This window comes from Schistocerca nitens, chromosome 6 (assembly GCF_023898315.1).
Source record: "Schistocerca nitens isolate TAMUIC-IGC-003100 chromosome 6, iqSchNite1.1, whole genome shotgun sequence".
NCBI lineage: Eukaryota > Metazoa > Arthropoda > Insecta > Orthoptera > Acrididae > Schistocerca > Schistocerca nitens.
Window position 1 is genome coordinate 198134676 of NC_064619.1, and position 16818 is coordinate 198151493.

The window sequence follows — 16818 nt, forward strand, 5'->3', positions numbered from 1 at the left end:
TTTTATTACTTCTTTCACGTCTTCTTCATTTAGGGGTTCCCATGTATTGTCTTTTTCCTTAGTTTGATGTTGTTTCTCTTTCTTTGGGGGTGTTTTGAGTCCTCGTTTGAAGTGGTCTTCCCATTCCTTCAGGTCTATATTTGGTGTATGAGCCATTTTTCTTGGTCTTGCTGCTATGTATGGGTCTTTCTCTGCTTCATCCGCTTCTCTTTTTGCCTTTCTATGTATTCTTTTTTCTTCTCTTCTATTAGTTTTTTGTAGATTCTCCTCTCTTCTGCATACAGTTTGTATGTTTCCTCGTCATGCTGGTTTCTTAGTCTGTGGAGGGTTCTTAAAACAGTGTTCCTTTTGCTGTAGCATTCAGCATCATACCATCTTTTGGCCGTCCTTGTTTTGGGGATTGTTTGTATCACTGAGGGTTTTTTTTTTTTTTTTTTTTTTTTTTTTTTTTTTTTTTTTTTTTTTTTTTTTTAAAGGAGGTCTTCTATTTGGTCTGTTGCTTTTTCAAGGTCTCCTTCATCTATGAAAGTTTCTATTTGTGTTAATTGTTCTTGCTGGTTTGTTAATTTTTCTATATCAATTTTTCTTTGTGTGATTTGGTGGGTCTTTCTTGCTGGCGGTGATGTGGCGATATTTATTTTTATCTTCATTGGAATGTGCTTTCGTATAGGAGTAATGGAGTCATGTCATATTCGCTGAATACTTCCTTCTATGTCTCCTCTTGTTAATGCGATATCAATGGTGCTTTTCCCATTGTGGCATGTGTATATTGGTATCTGTCTATCGTTAAGTAGGGTGAAACCATCTTCTTCTAGGGTTTCAATGACTAGTTTTGTTTTATAGTTTTCTGTGTCTATTCTGCAGCTGAGATTGCCGGCAATAATGGTGGGTTTGCTGTCGCTTTGTTTGATGAGTGTGACTATTTCGTCAATTATTTCTACAGCATTTGTGTGCGGTTTAAAATAGGCTGCAATTATATTTATGTTTGCCGCTTCTACTAGCATACTATTTTCTTGTTTTATGGTTTTTTGGTGGGCGTCACCCAGGGTTTCAGTAGGATAGATATTCCTTCCATGGGTCATCCTCTGTCTCCCTTCTTTGCCATTAGGTGATAATTATAGAAATCTTTATGTCTCCAGCTGTCTATCAGGAAGGTTTCTGTTAGAATTGCAAGATCCGAGTTTTGCAGAATGTCTGTTGGTGTTATGTTAAGAGCACTTTTTACTCCCTCTGTATTCCACAAGAGTGCTTTTATTTCTTGCTCTTCTGGTTTTCTTCTTAGTTTAGTTGAGATCTGCTCCCTCTTCCATTGATCGTCTTGGGAAACGAAATCGACGTACTTTTATGTTTTCTGGCCAGAATTCTGGTTCTTGTGTGATTTGTAGCTTTTCAAACGGAATGCCTACTTTGAAAGCTTTTTTGTCGCCCAGTGTGCGCAGTTCTTCACATTCTAGTTGTCTCAGTATTCCTTTCTTGTTAAGGTATTTCACTACTGTAGCAGTTGTGGTGGTTCTCTTTAAGTTACCGATGTATAGCCACGCTCTTGTTTCTGCTGCTTGCATTTCTTCGTCTTTTTTTGTACCCATTATGGTTTTATAATTACTCTGGTTTCTTCTGTACCAGCTCCTCCCTACCACAGTACTGCAAGCCGGTTCCTCTAGTTCATTAACCTGATTTCGGGTTTTATTATGTTGTTCATGTGCATTGATTTGTACTTGTAGCCGATTTTGTTGCTGGAGCAGAGGATTTCTGTATATTGTCATTCCCTCTGGTTTAACTTTGTTGTTGTATTTAGTTTGTATGTTGTTTCCATCAGTTTTGGTTTTCTCTGCGTCTAGGTGGCTTTCCTTTTCTAGAGTTTTCTTTATTTGCTCTTGTATTAATATCCCTAGTTGGTTTTTTTACGAAATCAGTTATCTCCTCCACTTTATGCCTCAGTTCTCCCATTTCCATATTATTTCTGTCTTTTTTTGCTTTTTCCAGAAAGCTACCCACACCAATGTCTCCATTGAAGTTCTTCTCAGATCCTGTAGGTGTCTCTTCCATCTGTCTCTGTCTGCTCTGTTCTGTTTCCTGCGTTTAGCCAGTAGATGTCGCTAGGTGCCCAGCAGGCCACTGTCCGCTATGTGCTGTTTCCTGAGTTTCTCCAATAGATGTCGCTAGTTGTCCACCAGTGCAGCTGTCTTCTCCCCCACTCGTCTCTTATTGTTGGATGTTCCTAACCTCTCTTGTAGGATTCCTATTCTCAACCTTATTTGCTTTTGTTTAATTTTTCAAAGATTCTAAGCATTTTCTTATTTCACTCACCGCATCTATTAAGTCATTCTTCATTTCCTTCTTCATATATCCTCCTTCTTCTGCCACTTTTCCGATCATCACAAGAGCGTTCTCAATACGATGCACTGCACTGTCCACCATCTTACTCATAATTTCCTCCATACTTAGATCTTCATCTTAGTAAGATCAGCCAACACACTGCCCATCCATCTTGCTCTTTGTCATCTCTTCCTGCTGGTAGCATAAATCTTTCTTCTATATTTTCTTGTTCTCTACCATTCCCTCAAAATATCTTAACTGTCCTATTCTTTATAATTTTGTTAGCGCAACTGCATCTTCCCTGTTTATAGGTTCAAATGGCTCTGAGTACTATGGGACTTAACATCTGATGTCCTCAGTCCCCTAGAACTTAGAACTACTTAAACCTAACTAACCTAAGGACATCACAGACATCCATGCCCGAGGCAGGATTCGAACCCACGACCGTAGTGATTGCGCGGTTCCAGACTGCAGCGCCTAGAACCGCTCAGCCACACCGGCCAGCCCGTTTATAGGTTTCTGTAACTTATAGTTTAAGATATTACTCTCCAGTGCTCTGTTCCTCTCACAGGCCTACAGATTTATTCAGGACTTGTTTGTTAATATGCTCTTAAGTTGTTTAAATCTGCTTTTGTCATCTTACGACTTTTAACCTACATGTATTAGTTGATCATACAGGACATAGTATAATAGTCATAGTAGTAGTTCTTAGAGGCCTGTAAGCTTGGAGAAAAAAAAAAAGGCACTCCAACTTACTTGTATACTTTCACTAATACGTTGTCTTATATTATCAGTGGATGAAAGGACAGTTAGATGAATGTAGACGCTAACCTTTTAATACATTTGTTAGAGATCTACGGGTCACATGGTGGTGTCCTAGCACTTCTAGTTTAAACAGCGCTGTGGAAGAACCATAACCTTATTTTACTCCATCTGTTAAATTAAGATTCTTGGGCATTTTATTAGCTACCATACCTTTTTGCTTGTACCCCTCACTGATCTTTTAGCCTCTTACACAATAATTGCCTATTAACACTATCAAAAGCACATTTCAAATGAACAATTAATAATTGGAAATCTTTATCATACATGTAGAATTATTCTATTGTCTGCCTTTTAAGCTTACAGATACATTTACTCTTTGAGTATCAATACCTGTACCTTATACGGAATAGCCTGGTACTGCTGCAATATCACCAGGGGAACCTCCAGAGATTGAGATGCTTTGTTTGCCACCAAACATTATGGGTGGTGTGGAACGCAATGAATAGTGGAGAGGTGTGGCTGGATGTCAGATGTGGTTGAATGATTCATAGCCACACGCTGTGAGAATTTTGATAAATCTGTTGTGGAGATAATAGGTCATATCGACCATGAACAACACAATCTTTGACTTTAGATCACTCATCCAAGCCGCCACGTTAATTCATTCAGTCTGCATTTGTATCTTGTGTCATGCATATGTGTCTGTCTACATAAATATATATGCTTATGTGCAGATATTTGTGGAACAGTTTGTTCAGTATACCTCTCTACGCATCACATTCCCATACTGGTGACCCCGAAGTTTGCACGTCTTCCGTGACTTCCGTGCTAGGTGTTGTAGCATCAACAGGTTAAGCGTACACCGCCATGGCCGCCTCACCCAGTGCTTTGTTCGAAGATGTGGAAGCCCAACAACAATTGCCAGACCTCTTCATTCCTTCATCAAAGGCCAGTTCTACATTAATTCACAGTGATTCACGATCTCCAGCCATCAGCCATGTTAACCTCAAGCCTTGTCACTCTACAACGGTCGAGTGCTACACTGCTAACACAAACAATGGACTTCGGTTTTGTGTCACCGGACTGTGCTCGCCAACATGTGAAGTCAATAATATTCAGAACTGTGTACCTACCGATCGATCATGTAATGCTCAAATCGATCTACATTCACACACATATTTTGACTCTCAACAGGCCACAACAACAGTTACTGTCGTGCCATGTGCAGTCCCGCCATTATCGCAACACATCAAGGACAATGCAACCCGCCGTTGCTACAGACGTTTTCACCAGAAACACATCCGCGCCTACCACGCCGGCCTGCTGTATAGCCTCTCCTGCCATGGACCAGCCAGCTATCCAAGAGAAACCGAAGCCGTCTTTGCCCCCACCCCCAGGTCGTCTGCCAATGCTGCCACCTTTATACAAGGACAGCCCAGTGTCATGGTTTGTGGTTGTCGAGCATCTTTTCGAGTTGCATCACGTATCTGATGACAACTCTAAATTCCTGTGCCTTGTCACGCACCTCCATGATCATTCAGACTTAATTTGTTATCTACTCCTCTTGCCATCGCCTCCACTGAAATACAAGTTTGCTAAGACGATGATCACAGAACACCTTGCATGCTCACCACAAGAATTAATAATCAAGATCTTGTATGAGGAAGACCTGGGGGACCGAACCCTGTCACTAGTCTGGCACCGCCTTCTGTTACTTGTGAATGAGCATACCATGCTGGACGTCACACTGTGAGGGATGTGGTCTGCCAAGCTGCCTACTGACCTAAAGATCCACCTGCTACCGCACTCCTTCGAGTCAATTGGCTCTTGTCTCCACATAGCAAACCAACTGCATTCATTGGAACGACAATGCCAGCCAGATTACCACTCACCGCTACTTGGCACAACTGCTCCCGCTTACCAGCCATCCGATGGCAGAGGCAGGGGTTGCTCCACCTTCTACATCGCTTGGCAGCATCCGCTTGCTCTCTCCACCATCTGATCACTCCAGGATCGCCAACCTGTCATATGTGCTGGTATACATGCCAGAACAAATTGACGAGGACAAGCCGCCTCTGCTGCTGGAGTCACCACCACCACCACATCCGGCTCATCCATACTGGTGGTACCACAAGGTTTTCGGTGATAATGCTAAGAAGTGCCAGTTACCTTGCTAGCACCCAAACACTGACCGTAGGACCTAAAAGACACCGAGTTCTTTGGGGAACGTCACTGGCATCCTCATATATAGCACTCTGTCCACGCATCTGCCCTGCTGAGTGGTCTTTTGTACGTGACAGGCATTTCATCATGGCTCATTTTCCTGGTCGACACTTGCGGTGACGTGTCTATTATACCTACATCAATGGTTACCCCCCCCCCCATCTTTTCACCAATGAAGTCACTTCTACGAGCTGTCAACGCATTGACATTACAAACCGCAGGCTCTGCCAAAGTTATGGTGCACCTATCTCATTCTCTGTGTTTTCCGTGGATTTTCTACGTTGTTGACATCGATTAACCAATTCTCAGTATAGATTTTTTGTCCCATTACAAACTCTCTCCGAACATAGTTCAGGGCTCAGTGCTACACCATCCCACTAACACTCTGATACTGTGCTCCCGCATTTATGTTCCACACACTGTTTCCCTCACGACATGTGAGTTAGTACCCGAGTGCTCCACCCTTGCAGAGGACATTGTGACCTGTCACTATTCTACTGTCAGAATACGACTCAGTGGCACAACTCCATCCTGAAATGACAAGATGAAACAACACATAGCACACACTTACAATGAGCTCATCACGGCTCGTACTTCGCTGTTGAAACTGCAGTCCATAGTTCCGTCACCTAGTCAAGCTTCTCTGGCCGACACCAGCTCAGACACTCAGGTTAGTCCAAAAACATTAAATGCACGTGACGATTTGTGTCCAGTAGAATCCACACCCTCAACACAGTCACCATGTTCAGTGCCATGTGTTTCAGACAGTGCCTCTAATGACAGTCGTGCGTGTGCCATTTTGCAGTGTTAGGGGACAAGATTGAGAATTAATCAGTGTTAGAAGTGAGTCATTAGCGAAGACCAGTAAAAGCAATGGTTACATCAGAAAAGTATAACAAGCCAAAATAAGAGTGAACATCACTTAGTGTGTATGTGTATAAATGTTAGGAATGTGACATGTACTAGAGACTATATAACCTTTCAGTTCTATGAAGTCAGTGTCTCCTTTTGAATCCTTTTCATGTCCATTAGAACTAACTGTGTGTGAAAATTTTTAATCACAAGTGTGGCGATTTTGATAGCACATGTACTGGTAAGCACATGGTCCCATTTTTAGTCTTCTGATACGTGTTCTTTGAGAGTAAGATGCCCACTCATAGTTGAGCAAAACATTGGTCTGATTGCTTTGGTTATATCAATACAGCTTTTTTTAGTGAGAAACTTGGCCACGATTGATACAAGTAAGCGAATAGATATCTTACAGCCTAGTAATTAAAAAAATCCAGTGTGCCTCAGAACTACTAGTTACTTCTTCAGAAAGTAAGTTAACCAGACCACATGATGAGAGAGAAACCTCTGTTGTCCCTCTCATCCTGATATCTGACTTGCTCCTCCTTTATGTTACCCAACCCATCACTCTTTCCTATCTGAGGAATGAACTAACAGATCCAAATATAAGAAGAGGTGGAGATGGATGTGATGATTGTCAGTGAAAAATACTACTTCTGGTTTCCTGTTATATCCACCTGAAAATTTTTGTTGGCTCTTTACTGAATTAAAAAAGGTAAGCTTCTTCTAACATATCTTTATTGTTTTCCATTTATCTCCAAAAATTTAACTCAGTCTGCTCAATACATTTTAAGAATATATACACAACTGTTGGATTAAAAAAATTATTCACCAACTCTTATGTTTAACATTAAATTAAAGAAGATAATTACAAGAATACACAATTACTTTAATTGGACCCATTTTTAATACAATACTTTGAGCGTTTGTACATAAAAAATTACATAAAATTACTGTAATTTACATATACATCTATTATTCATAAAAAAATAAAATATTCAGTGTGTGTATACCCTGTGTCAGGTGATTTGAAATACGTCAACTAGAACGAGCAGACTGGCACACTCACTAGGAACATGCATGAAAAATAAAATCTGAAAACTGCAGTTAACAGATACAAGCCACAGCTTTTTTTTTTAAACTACTCACTATCTTGCAAAAGCATTGGTAGGCCCATTATTGTAAATACCATATTCTTAATACTTTGTATCAGTGAAATTGGTCCACTATTTGGTCTCTCTTGTTACCTGTAATTTAAGGTATATGCTCGCACTCTAAAGTATGATCTTGGCATTTTCTACAGCAAGTTAATGAAGAGTCTTGCTTAATTTGGGTAATACCTAAATCTTGAGAATCTAAGAGTAATTTATGTTTTTACAAAAATAAATAAAAGCCCATACTTAACTAACAAGGAAAATACTAAATGATTTACACACACACACACACACACACACACACACACACAAATAAATAACTATAACCCACAATACTGATGTAGAGCCTGACAAAATAAGTTGTAAAAGATAGGTTATAATGTTATTTACTTCATGCTATCTCATAAGGTCTTTAAATGCATACAAAATGTGCCAAGAAGTTACTATCAGTGTAGGCCTACACCAACTGTTTTAACATGCATATAAGAAGATTGTGCTATAATATCCAATGGTGCCAGTTGTACTTTACACCTAATCTTTATGTAAGTTCTTAAGAATGAAATATTACAGCTTTGTGTAACAGTATCATACAATTACTTTCCAGGCCTTGCTTCAGCTAGTACTTCATCTGCTAAGGAGCTAATCTCCTTCCAAGATAGCTGAATATCACTTGACTCACTGAAACGAGAACAAATTGCCAATCTGAGGAAATATGTGTCCCTCACTTTTGATGGAACCAGGTGGATAACTCCGTTAGCATTTATTCTTTTCAATAAATTTTCATTAATTTCATTTGATCCCTGTAACATTAAGAATTTTCATGAGAAAATGATAAATTGGTAGTTATAACTAATACAGGTAAGAAAATTAAAAAATACTGTCACACCCAGAGTAATTCAATATTTTGTTTCATATTAAATAGGTGTGTAACACATACTAAAATAGCTACAAAAGGATTCACAAATAAATTATGTATGCAATTTTAAGCAATAGTAACTTGGAACCAAATTTAATTTTTACCTTAAGACGAAAGCAAACAAGAGCCATTGTGACTTCATGAAATATCTCAAAACGTTCATCCTTACGCACAAGTGCTTCAAATTCATGTGCCTGTGCTATGTGTTTTCGAATATATGCTTGAAGATTTTGCACGCCATAAAGCCGCATGACGAACCACAGTTTAAGGGAACGGAAACGGCGACCAAGAGGAATCTGCCAGTGCTGGAAGATAAACCATGCATATGAACTATAAAAGTAAAACAAGACTACCACATTTGATGAGATAAATTATTATTGTCCAACAGATTGACACATTTAGAAGAGAACACTGAACCCCAAAAAAGTTTGCATATTAAGAGGTACCTTCTTGACAGATTTTATGGTTAAGCATATGTAAGTAGAAGGTATAGAATGGTCTTACTTTCTATTTCTTTCTCTGCTATAGCTTTTCATACTGCGATAAGGATAGACCATATTACTAGCAAGTCACATGATTCACTTTGTCTTCAGTGAAAAATTGTGGGATTGCTAATTATTTAAAAAAAAAAACGTGTACATGAATGTTGACAATAACACAGCACATTTCCTCCTCTAACACACTATTCCATGTCTGTCATCAATATCAACTATTAAATGTTATCATCATCTAGATATCAAACACAATGGCTCAGAAAGCAGAGACAGGTTGTATGTCTACTGATACCGAGTTTTTCCTTCATGAAAGCAAGTGCGTGATGTTGTGCAAACAGTACTACTGACTGCAGAAATAATAATGATGACAATAATAATAATAATAATAATAATAATAATAATAATAATAATAATAGTTTTCCACATCAGTTTTATGTAGAACTGGGTCCCCTCATTTTTTTATCCTAGCATAGCGTTTACAAACTTTGTTCTTTTACTTTACCCAGAAACTCAAGCTGGACTATACAAATATTCTAAGAACACCAATAAAATGTACACAACTACCGTTCTGAAATTTTTGACTATATCTTGCTTACTGCTGATTGTTTAACTTCCATGAAATGCAAGGTTTTGGCAGCCATTTTTAACAATTCTTGCAATTTTCAATTTACCTGGTCTATCGTGTGGGCCTCCAGACCTACACTTGCAACACACACACCATTTAGACTGAGGCAGTAAGAGGTTGGTAGAGGGATTATTTTAACATAACGATTTTATGGTAGGACTGATGCAAATTAGTGTTTGGAATGGTTCATGCACACTTTTGGTGAATGTTCACCTTCTAAGGCAATAGTTTGCTACTAGTTTAGTAGCATAAGATGTGAAACTTTAAGAGACAAGTCTGTTGGAACAGCTGGTAATGATCACTATTGAATAAAATTTGCTTCAATTCCAGATTATGATTGAAGAGGATGTTCACTGCATCCGTAAATAAACTGAGTGCAATCTTTGTGCCTGATGGCAATGTTTCACAAGATTCTGTTTGAGAATATTTTGGTTAAAAAGATCTGCAGTCACTGAATGCAAAGTGTATTACCATATGCAAATATATTTTTATATGCATGTGAAAACCTTAAAAATTGTGAACCCACACAAACTTATCATTTATCAAATTTAGTCTGATAGTTTGTTTCTCCATTTGCCCTGAATTCAGTAACGTACTTCTTTTTACCTAAATTATTATGGAAGGTGGTTACAATATTATGAAAAGGAAAGTAGCCACTCACCACATAGCAGAGATTCTGAGTCACAGATAGGCACAACAAAACAAGTGACAATCTTTTTGTTGTGCCTATCCATGACTCAGCACCTCCGCTTTATGGTGGCTGGCAACTTTCCTTTTCATAATATTGCTACATTCCATCCTGGATATTCCATTATGTAATTGGATTAGGAATTTAAAATATTTTAATAAAAGATAGTTAAGTCAGACAACCCATCAAAAAACTCCTTAAATGAAATTAATAACTTTACCATCAGAGATGAACATAGTACTAGCTCAATTAACATAGTACTAGCTCAATTAACTTGCAAAATTTACACATTGCTGTAACTCTGAATGTAATACTGAGACACACGCCATGGCACCAGGCCGCTGGCACACTACACTTTGAATATTCTACCAGCAGCATCTGAGTGTGTTGGTCACTAGGGGCCATTTGCAGTGGGCCACATGACTTGTACACATGGCACGGTATCCATTTACTGGAGGCCTCTTGATAAGTGCATTGCAAATGGCACTTGCTCTCATATTGTGTTTGTACTCATTGTCAGCAACTGCTTGTATAAGTACCTGGATTGTTTCTATGTTTGTGTCTATGTTCTGAACTGTTGTTTGCTTGTAAGTGGAAGAAGAATAAACTTTGGTTCATTGTGGTCATGCTGTTTCTCTCTTACAGTATGATATTGTGACAAAGCAAGCTGGGATATTTTTACTTCCCTTCTTGTTTTGCCACCTGCCTCCTTAGAATTCTTTTAACTAATTATCATTAACATATTTGAGCATAATCTGCATTTTCATACATGAAAAAGACTGGCTCTCAGTTTTTCAGAATATAACACTAGATCAAATTTCATGCTTAATTTTATGTATGTAATTGATTTTCAAATTTATTTTGATAATGACTAGCTAGTGTTATAGGGTAAAATCAGTAACTGTTTCATAGCTTACATTCTATTTTTGATGTATAAACAAATATAAATTCTGTACTAATTATAAACATTTGGAGGAACAACTAATTGTATTCTTAAAGCATCTATTTGGCTCTATTTGAAAACATTTTAGTGAAGCCAGCCCTTAATTAATTCCACAGTAATTAACCATTTTGTCAAAAGTATTGTTTGCATAACTATATATGTTAATTTCATGATTTAAACAAATAATTTGGCTTAGTCCTCGTAGTAGGAGAAACTGTTAAAAAGAAGGAAATTTTCTAGGTGTTCAGTTAATTTAATGAGTTAGATTTTAATTGTAATTTCTGTAAATTTAACTTTGAGCAATGTGTAGTTTCAGTATCTATTATTGTGAGGATATATAAGGCCCCAATTTTTAGTCCCGAGACAGTCAGTCAACAGCCGAGTTTCAGACAAGAAACCTATGTTGGTTAAAACAACAACAACAACAACAACAATGCATGAACATAGCTGTGAAATAAGTGTAACACAATGAGGCCGTGTGTAAAAACAATGACAGTGTCTGCCCCATATGAAACTTTCTATTCTTCAAGAACTGTGAACTTTGTGGTTATGTTTTACTGCTCGTAGATATTCAACAGTAAATTACTGTAGCAGTATGCGGATGTTCGCCTGCAACCTTTAATGAGGTTTATCAAAAGTTAAACAATAGTGCACTGGCCATGTAACTGTGTAATATTGGGGGGTTGTGAACAGTGAAAGTAAAAGAATGAACCGCAACTGTGCATCTGTCGGCTACATCATTTACAGTAGACACTAGTTGCACTTCCACCCCCTATTTCATCAGCCAGTACATGACACTGAGGACAAACAAATGAAGAATTAAAGAAAGTAGGGAACATTGTCACAATACAACTGGAAACAAGAATGGGATTCATTTCCGCACACTCAGGCAATACAGATGTTCCTTCAGTGGTTGTGTTCCTGAAAGCAGTGCACCAATCTCTCTTCAAGCAGTAGCAGGTTCAAATAGTTGTTATCACAAACTTGACAGCTACATTCACTATGCAGGTTTCCACCTGCCACCTTTCTTGCCTTAAGACAATGAAGCTGAAGACAAGAAGCTTGAAGAAGCAGCTTCAGCAACACTTTCTTACTTCTGATGTCACAGTGCAAACATGAATAAGGCTTTGTTCCTTTCTTGGAGTTCTCCTTAGATCTATGAGCTGTTGTGCCAGTTATCCCTGCTCCCAGAATCTGTCACTTTCATTCGACAAAATGTGTAGGTTGACAAACTATCACTGTAAACGCGTGCATGTCTTTGCAGTGTCTGAAGAGTTTTATCATTGTCAAACAGCCCCACAGGTCCTATTGAGCTTAGGTAGCCAAACTACATGGCCTCAGTTGCAAATGTCTGTGTTACCAATGCTCATTATGACTACCATCCTGATTCTATGGTCCATGATGCCACCATTCAGTTGGTTCCTGAGAAGGAGATGCATCAACATGTACTAAAGAGGGAGAACCCATCTTTGGCTGAAGTGTTAAATACTGCTCAATCTTTTGATGTATCTTGCACTGCTGGTAATCAGATTGAGGCTTGGTGTGGAATCACCCCAGTGGCTCCTGTTCCTGGTCATTGGGTGTCCGTCAGTTCTTGTAGAAGGAGGGGGGGGGGGGGGGGGGGGGGGTGACAGCACAGCAGCCGTACAAATGCGGCCCCGGCACTACACTGGACAGTGATAACCCAAACAGCAAAAGCAGCAGTGCTTCGTGCTCCCAACTTGCACATAATGTCTTTTTTTTGCAACACGACAGGGCCACATGTCCTAAGACACAGGTGACTTGCAGCAACTTTAGGAAAAAAGGACATGCAGGATTTGTGTGCTATGTGTTGTTACCAGCCCCCTCCCTCCCCCATTCCCATCTGCGGACATCGACAGTGATGTCAGTTGTGTGTGTCCAGTGCTTATGAATCATAAGCAACTGTTTATCGAAGTGTGAATCATGCACAAAGTACTCAGACCACAAGAGGACCTGGGTGCAGGTGTGATTTTACTGAACTCTCAAACTTCTGTGGATTTAGGATCTCTAGCATTGTCTCTGGTTACCTAACGTTTGAGTTAAAACAAGCAGAGTATTCCAATTTTGGGGCAATTTATGGCTCCTGCTATGTATAAATTTGTGGTTCATTCCTTGACCTTTTTGATAAGGGATGATGCTGGCAGCACAAATTTGGTCTGGGTGCTTTCAATGCTTTTGGTTTTTCCAGGCCCCTAACCAGCAGTTGTTTTGAGTCCTCATCTCTTTTCTCAGATGGGTTAGGCTGTGCTACTAATTTTGTGGCCTGCATTATCCTGAGAAAGTACAATGTGGCCTTCCTTTTCTCCAAGTTCGCCCTACTGCAGTGGCTTTGTGTGATCAAGTGAAATCACAATTGGACAGGCAGTCATTGTTTGCTGATCATGTGATCTATTACATTGAGTGTGTGATCTAACCCCCTTGTGATTGTTAAAAAGCTGACTGGTCAGCTTCACCTCTGCATTGACTTTAAAGTTTCAGTTAACAGCGCCCCGGCAATTTGTGGAACAATTGATGCTGTCCATTCCCATATGCAGCAACTATTTCAGAGACATCATCATGACAAGTAACTTCATGGAAGAGCATTTACAATGCCTATGCAAGTTGTTTATGGTCTTACATAACACAGGGTTGACATGCAAATTGTCCAAGTCACTTTCCTCAGCCATCCATTATATATTTTGGGTTCAACGTGGCTTGGGATGGTGTTAAGCCTTTACGCCGTCACTTTGCTGTGGTCACAGCTCTGCCACACCCTACAAATTTCAAAGAACTCTGAGTATTTTAGGTACAATAGCTTACCATCACAAATTTATTTCAAGTGCAGCCATGTTGGCCTATATCCATCAAGAGTTGCTCGACAATTTTCCTTTCCAGTGGAAGATGGCCTGCCAGTGAGCATTCACATTTTTTGAAATATACATTACATCTGCTCCTTTTTTCGCTACTTTCCATCCTGGCCATCACCTAGTTTTAGCTACAGGCACATCTCAGTGTGAACTTGGGGCCATTCCTGCACATCATGGAACCCTTCCTAAATTCTTCCTGATCATTGGTTGTTGATGCTTTCTCTACATTTCCATACATTATCTGCAGTACTCCGACATCAGCCGTGACTATGATTCTGGGCCTCTCCAAAATGCATTATATGCTTGTGATGGATAATAATTCACAGTTTGTGTCTCGGGCCCTGCACCCAACTAGGCATTCACCATGTGACTACCCCTACTTTATCTCTCCCCTCCGCCCCCCCCCCCCCCCAATCTAACTGTGATACAGAACATCTCACCCACAACTTCAAGGTTCAAACAAAGAAATGCATTGCAGACTCCTCCACTGATGACGCCTTGGCACTTAACGAGTTCTTACATGTTCATGCCATTGGGGGGAGGGAGGGGGGGGGGGGATTCAAAATCCAGACAAAGTGCTCTATGGTCACCAGCCACACTCACTCCTGTATCTGCCCTTCTCACCCCATGAACACTGGTTGGAGGAGTCCTCAACACGGTTCACACCTGGCTGGCTTCCATGGTCTGGGCTCGGAGGTCCGGCAACTGACCAAACTGGATTCCAGCTATGGTCTACAGATGCCAAGGCTGCCACTTCTGTATGGTGGGCACCAGTGATGGACTGGCGATGTGGCACCATGAGTAGCTGTGCCCTCGCTCCATGGTGAGGGCCACAGGTCTGTTACTGCCACCGACTCCGCCTCCTCCCTCAGCACCAGTCCCAGCCTCTGGAGCATCCCTGCTGTGGAGGCAGACCCACCCACCTTGTGGATGTCACATCTCCTGCCTCTAGACTGGGGACCAGACCCACAATGCCTGCTAATGGGTCTTCCTGTGATGCTTCGCTGGCATATGCAATTCTGCTGCTGACTGGGCCAGCACCTTCGGGTCCTTTAACACTGACGTCCCTGACCCAGTGGTTGGTACCTTCACCATTTGTGCAGTGTCGAGATGCTACCAGAACCCTGTTACCTGTCGTCTTTTATGGTACTTCAGGGGGGAATGGTCGTCACGTGTCCATGGCAACACAACTTCTGCCCCTACTCATGGGCTCTGGCCCAGAATCTCTTTCCGCAGCCACCACTATCTGTGGCATCTACTGCAGAGGCCATGGATGTTTCAACAGTCACCCCGATATCTGAATCAGTGGAGTGCCGTTTCCACAATGGGGGCGAAGGGGGGGGAGAGGGTTGCTATACCCTGTGCGTAGTACTTTGATATATTCTGGGGCACCAGGCCATCAGTATGCTACCTTTAAGATATTCTCCCATCGACATCTGCACAGGCCGGCCACCAGAGTCTACCTACAGTTGGCCATGGCACAGCATCCACCATGTCGTCTACTAGAGTCCCCCACTTTGTAAGTGCAGTTTAGTCGGCCCTCACTTTTGTGTTCATATTTCTTGTCAGCAAATGCTTGTATCAGAACCTGGATTGTTCCCATGTCCATGTCGATGTTCTTAACTGTTGTATGTGGAAGAAGAATTAGCTTTGGTTCATTGTGCCCATGTTGTTGTCTTACAGAATGATACAGAAATTTTCATTAATTGACAAGTAAATCAAACCTCAAAATCTAATCAGATAAGTAACTCATCCATAACAGTTGTTTTAGTTTCTAGCAAAAATAGCAGAACATCTCCAGTGAGGAGGCAATGGTGCATATTATCAGGTTATTAACACTTAGATTAAGTCCGACAGCATTGTGGTTTCTGCATAATGGAAAAACAAGCCTGAATTCATTTTACATTACTGATAAACCATAAACCTCAGTTGTAATTGCATAGTGGATATCAAAACTCTCTACAGTAAACTGTTGATTTCTTAGGATGGATAGGATGTGTGACTGCTGTGTATGGACACAGGAGGAGCTGGCCACTGTTCGCAAACAGCTGAACGTGTTGATGGCCGCGGTCAGCTGTCTTCAGGCTGCTGCCTCGGAGTGTAGCAGCAGTGGAGAGTCTGGTGTATTGCATCGTACATCCTAGGTGTTACACGCTTCACCCATGGTCCCTGCTGTCTAGACATCTTTGTGGGTACCAGGCATGGTTGGGCCACGCTCTCCCCAAGGGGAGTGGTGGGTTCAGCAGCGTTTGCGTCGCACGAGGTGGAGGGACAATGTGGAGGCTGGCCATGTGGCAATGCCTGCTCTACCAGTGAGTGGACATGTGGTCACTCACTCAGCGAGGTCTGAGCAGGCGTGCAGGGGGAGGGGTTTATTAGTGATTGGGAGCTCCAATGTTAGGCGGGTGATGGAGCCCCTTAGGGAAATAGCGGAAAGGTCAGGAAAGAAGGCCAGTGTTCACTCTGTCTGCTTGCCAGGGGTCTCATCCGAGATGTGGAGGAGGTCCTGCAGGAGGTTTTTTTTTTTTTTTTTTTTTTTACGGTTTTAGGGTACAAAACTGCTACGGTCATTAGCACCAGGTCTGTGACTTAAGAAGAGGTAAAAAAACGAAACTGGAAACCAGCAGCAATGGGAGCTAAACGCAGAAAAGTGGGAAAACTAAAAACAGAAGGAAAGCTTAAAAAAACCACTACAGAAGGAGGGTTGTTTGTCCCCAAAAAGAGCTTCAAATGACTGATGTCATCTCACTCGCACTAATAAACTCGCGGCTGAGCGCGTGTCATTTGCTAAAATGGAAGATATATCAGGCGACAGCTGTAGACGGGCGTGAAACGGAGTAAAATAGGGGCACTCAAGTAAAAGGTCTCTCACCATCCACAGTTGAGAGCAGTGGGGACAGAGTGGGGGAGGATCGCCACTTAAAAGATGTCGATGGCTAAAAAGACAGTGCCCTATCCAGAGTCTAGTTAAAATTACC

At 40.9% G+C, this 16818-nt stretch overlaps 1 protein-coding gene across 2 annotated transcripts in view; it reads right to left on the reverse strand.

Moving 5' to 3' along the window:
• Positions 1-6918: 6918 nt before the first annotated feature.
• LOC126263132 (aromatic-L-amino-acid decarboxylase) overlaps positions 6919-16818 on the reverse strand; it is a 205273-nt gene continuing 195373 nt past the window's right edge. For both annotated transcript variants that reach the window (XM_049960155.1, XM_049960156.1), the window contains exons 11-12: positions 8328-8528; positions 6919-8107 (exon numbers count right to left, since the gene is read on the reverse strand). In XM_049960155.1, the coding sequence (XP_049816112.1) occupies positions 7901-8107; positions 8328-8528 (408 nt within the window). In that variant the 3' untranslated portion in view covers positions 6919-7900. The remainder of the gene's footprint in view (positions 8108-8327; positions 8529-16818) is intronic.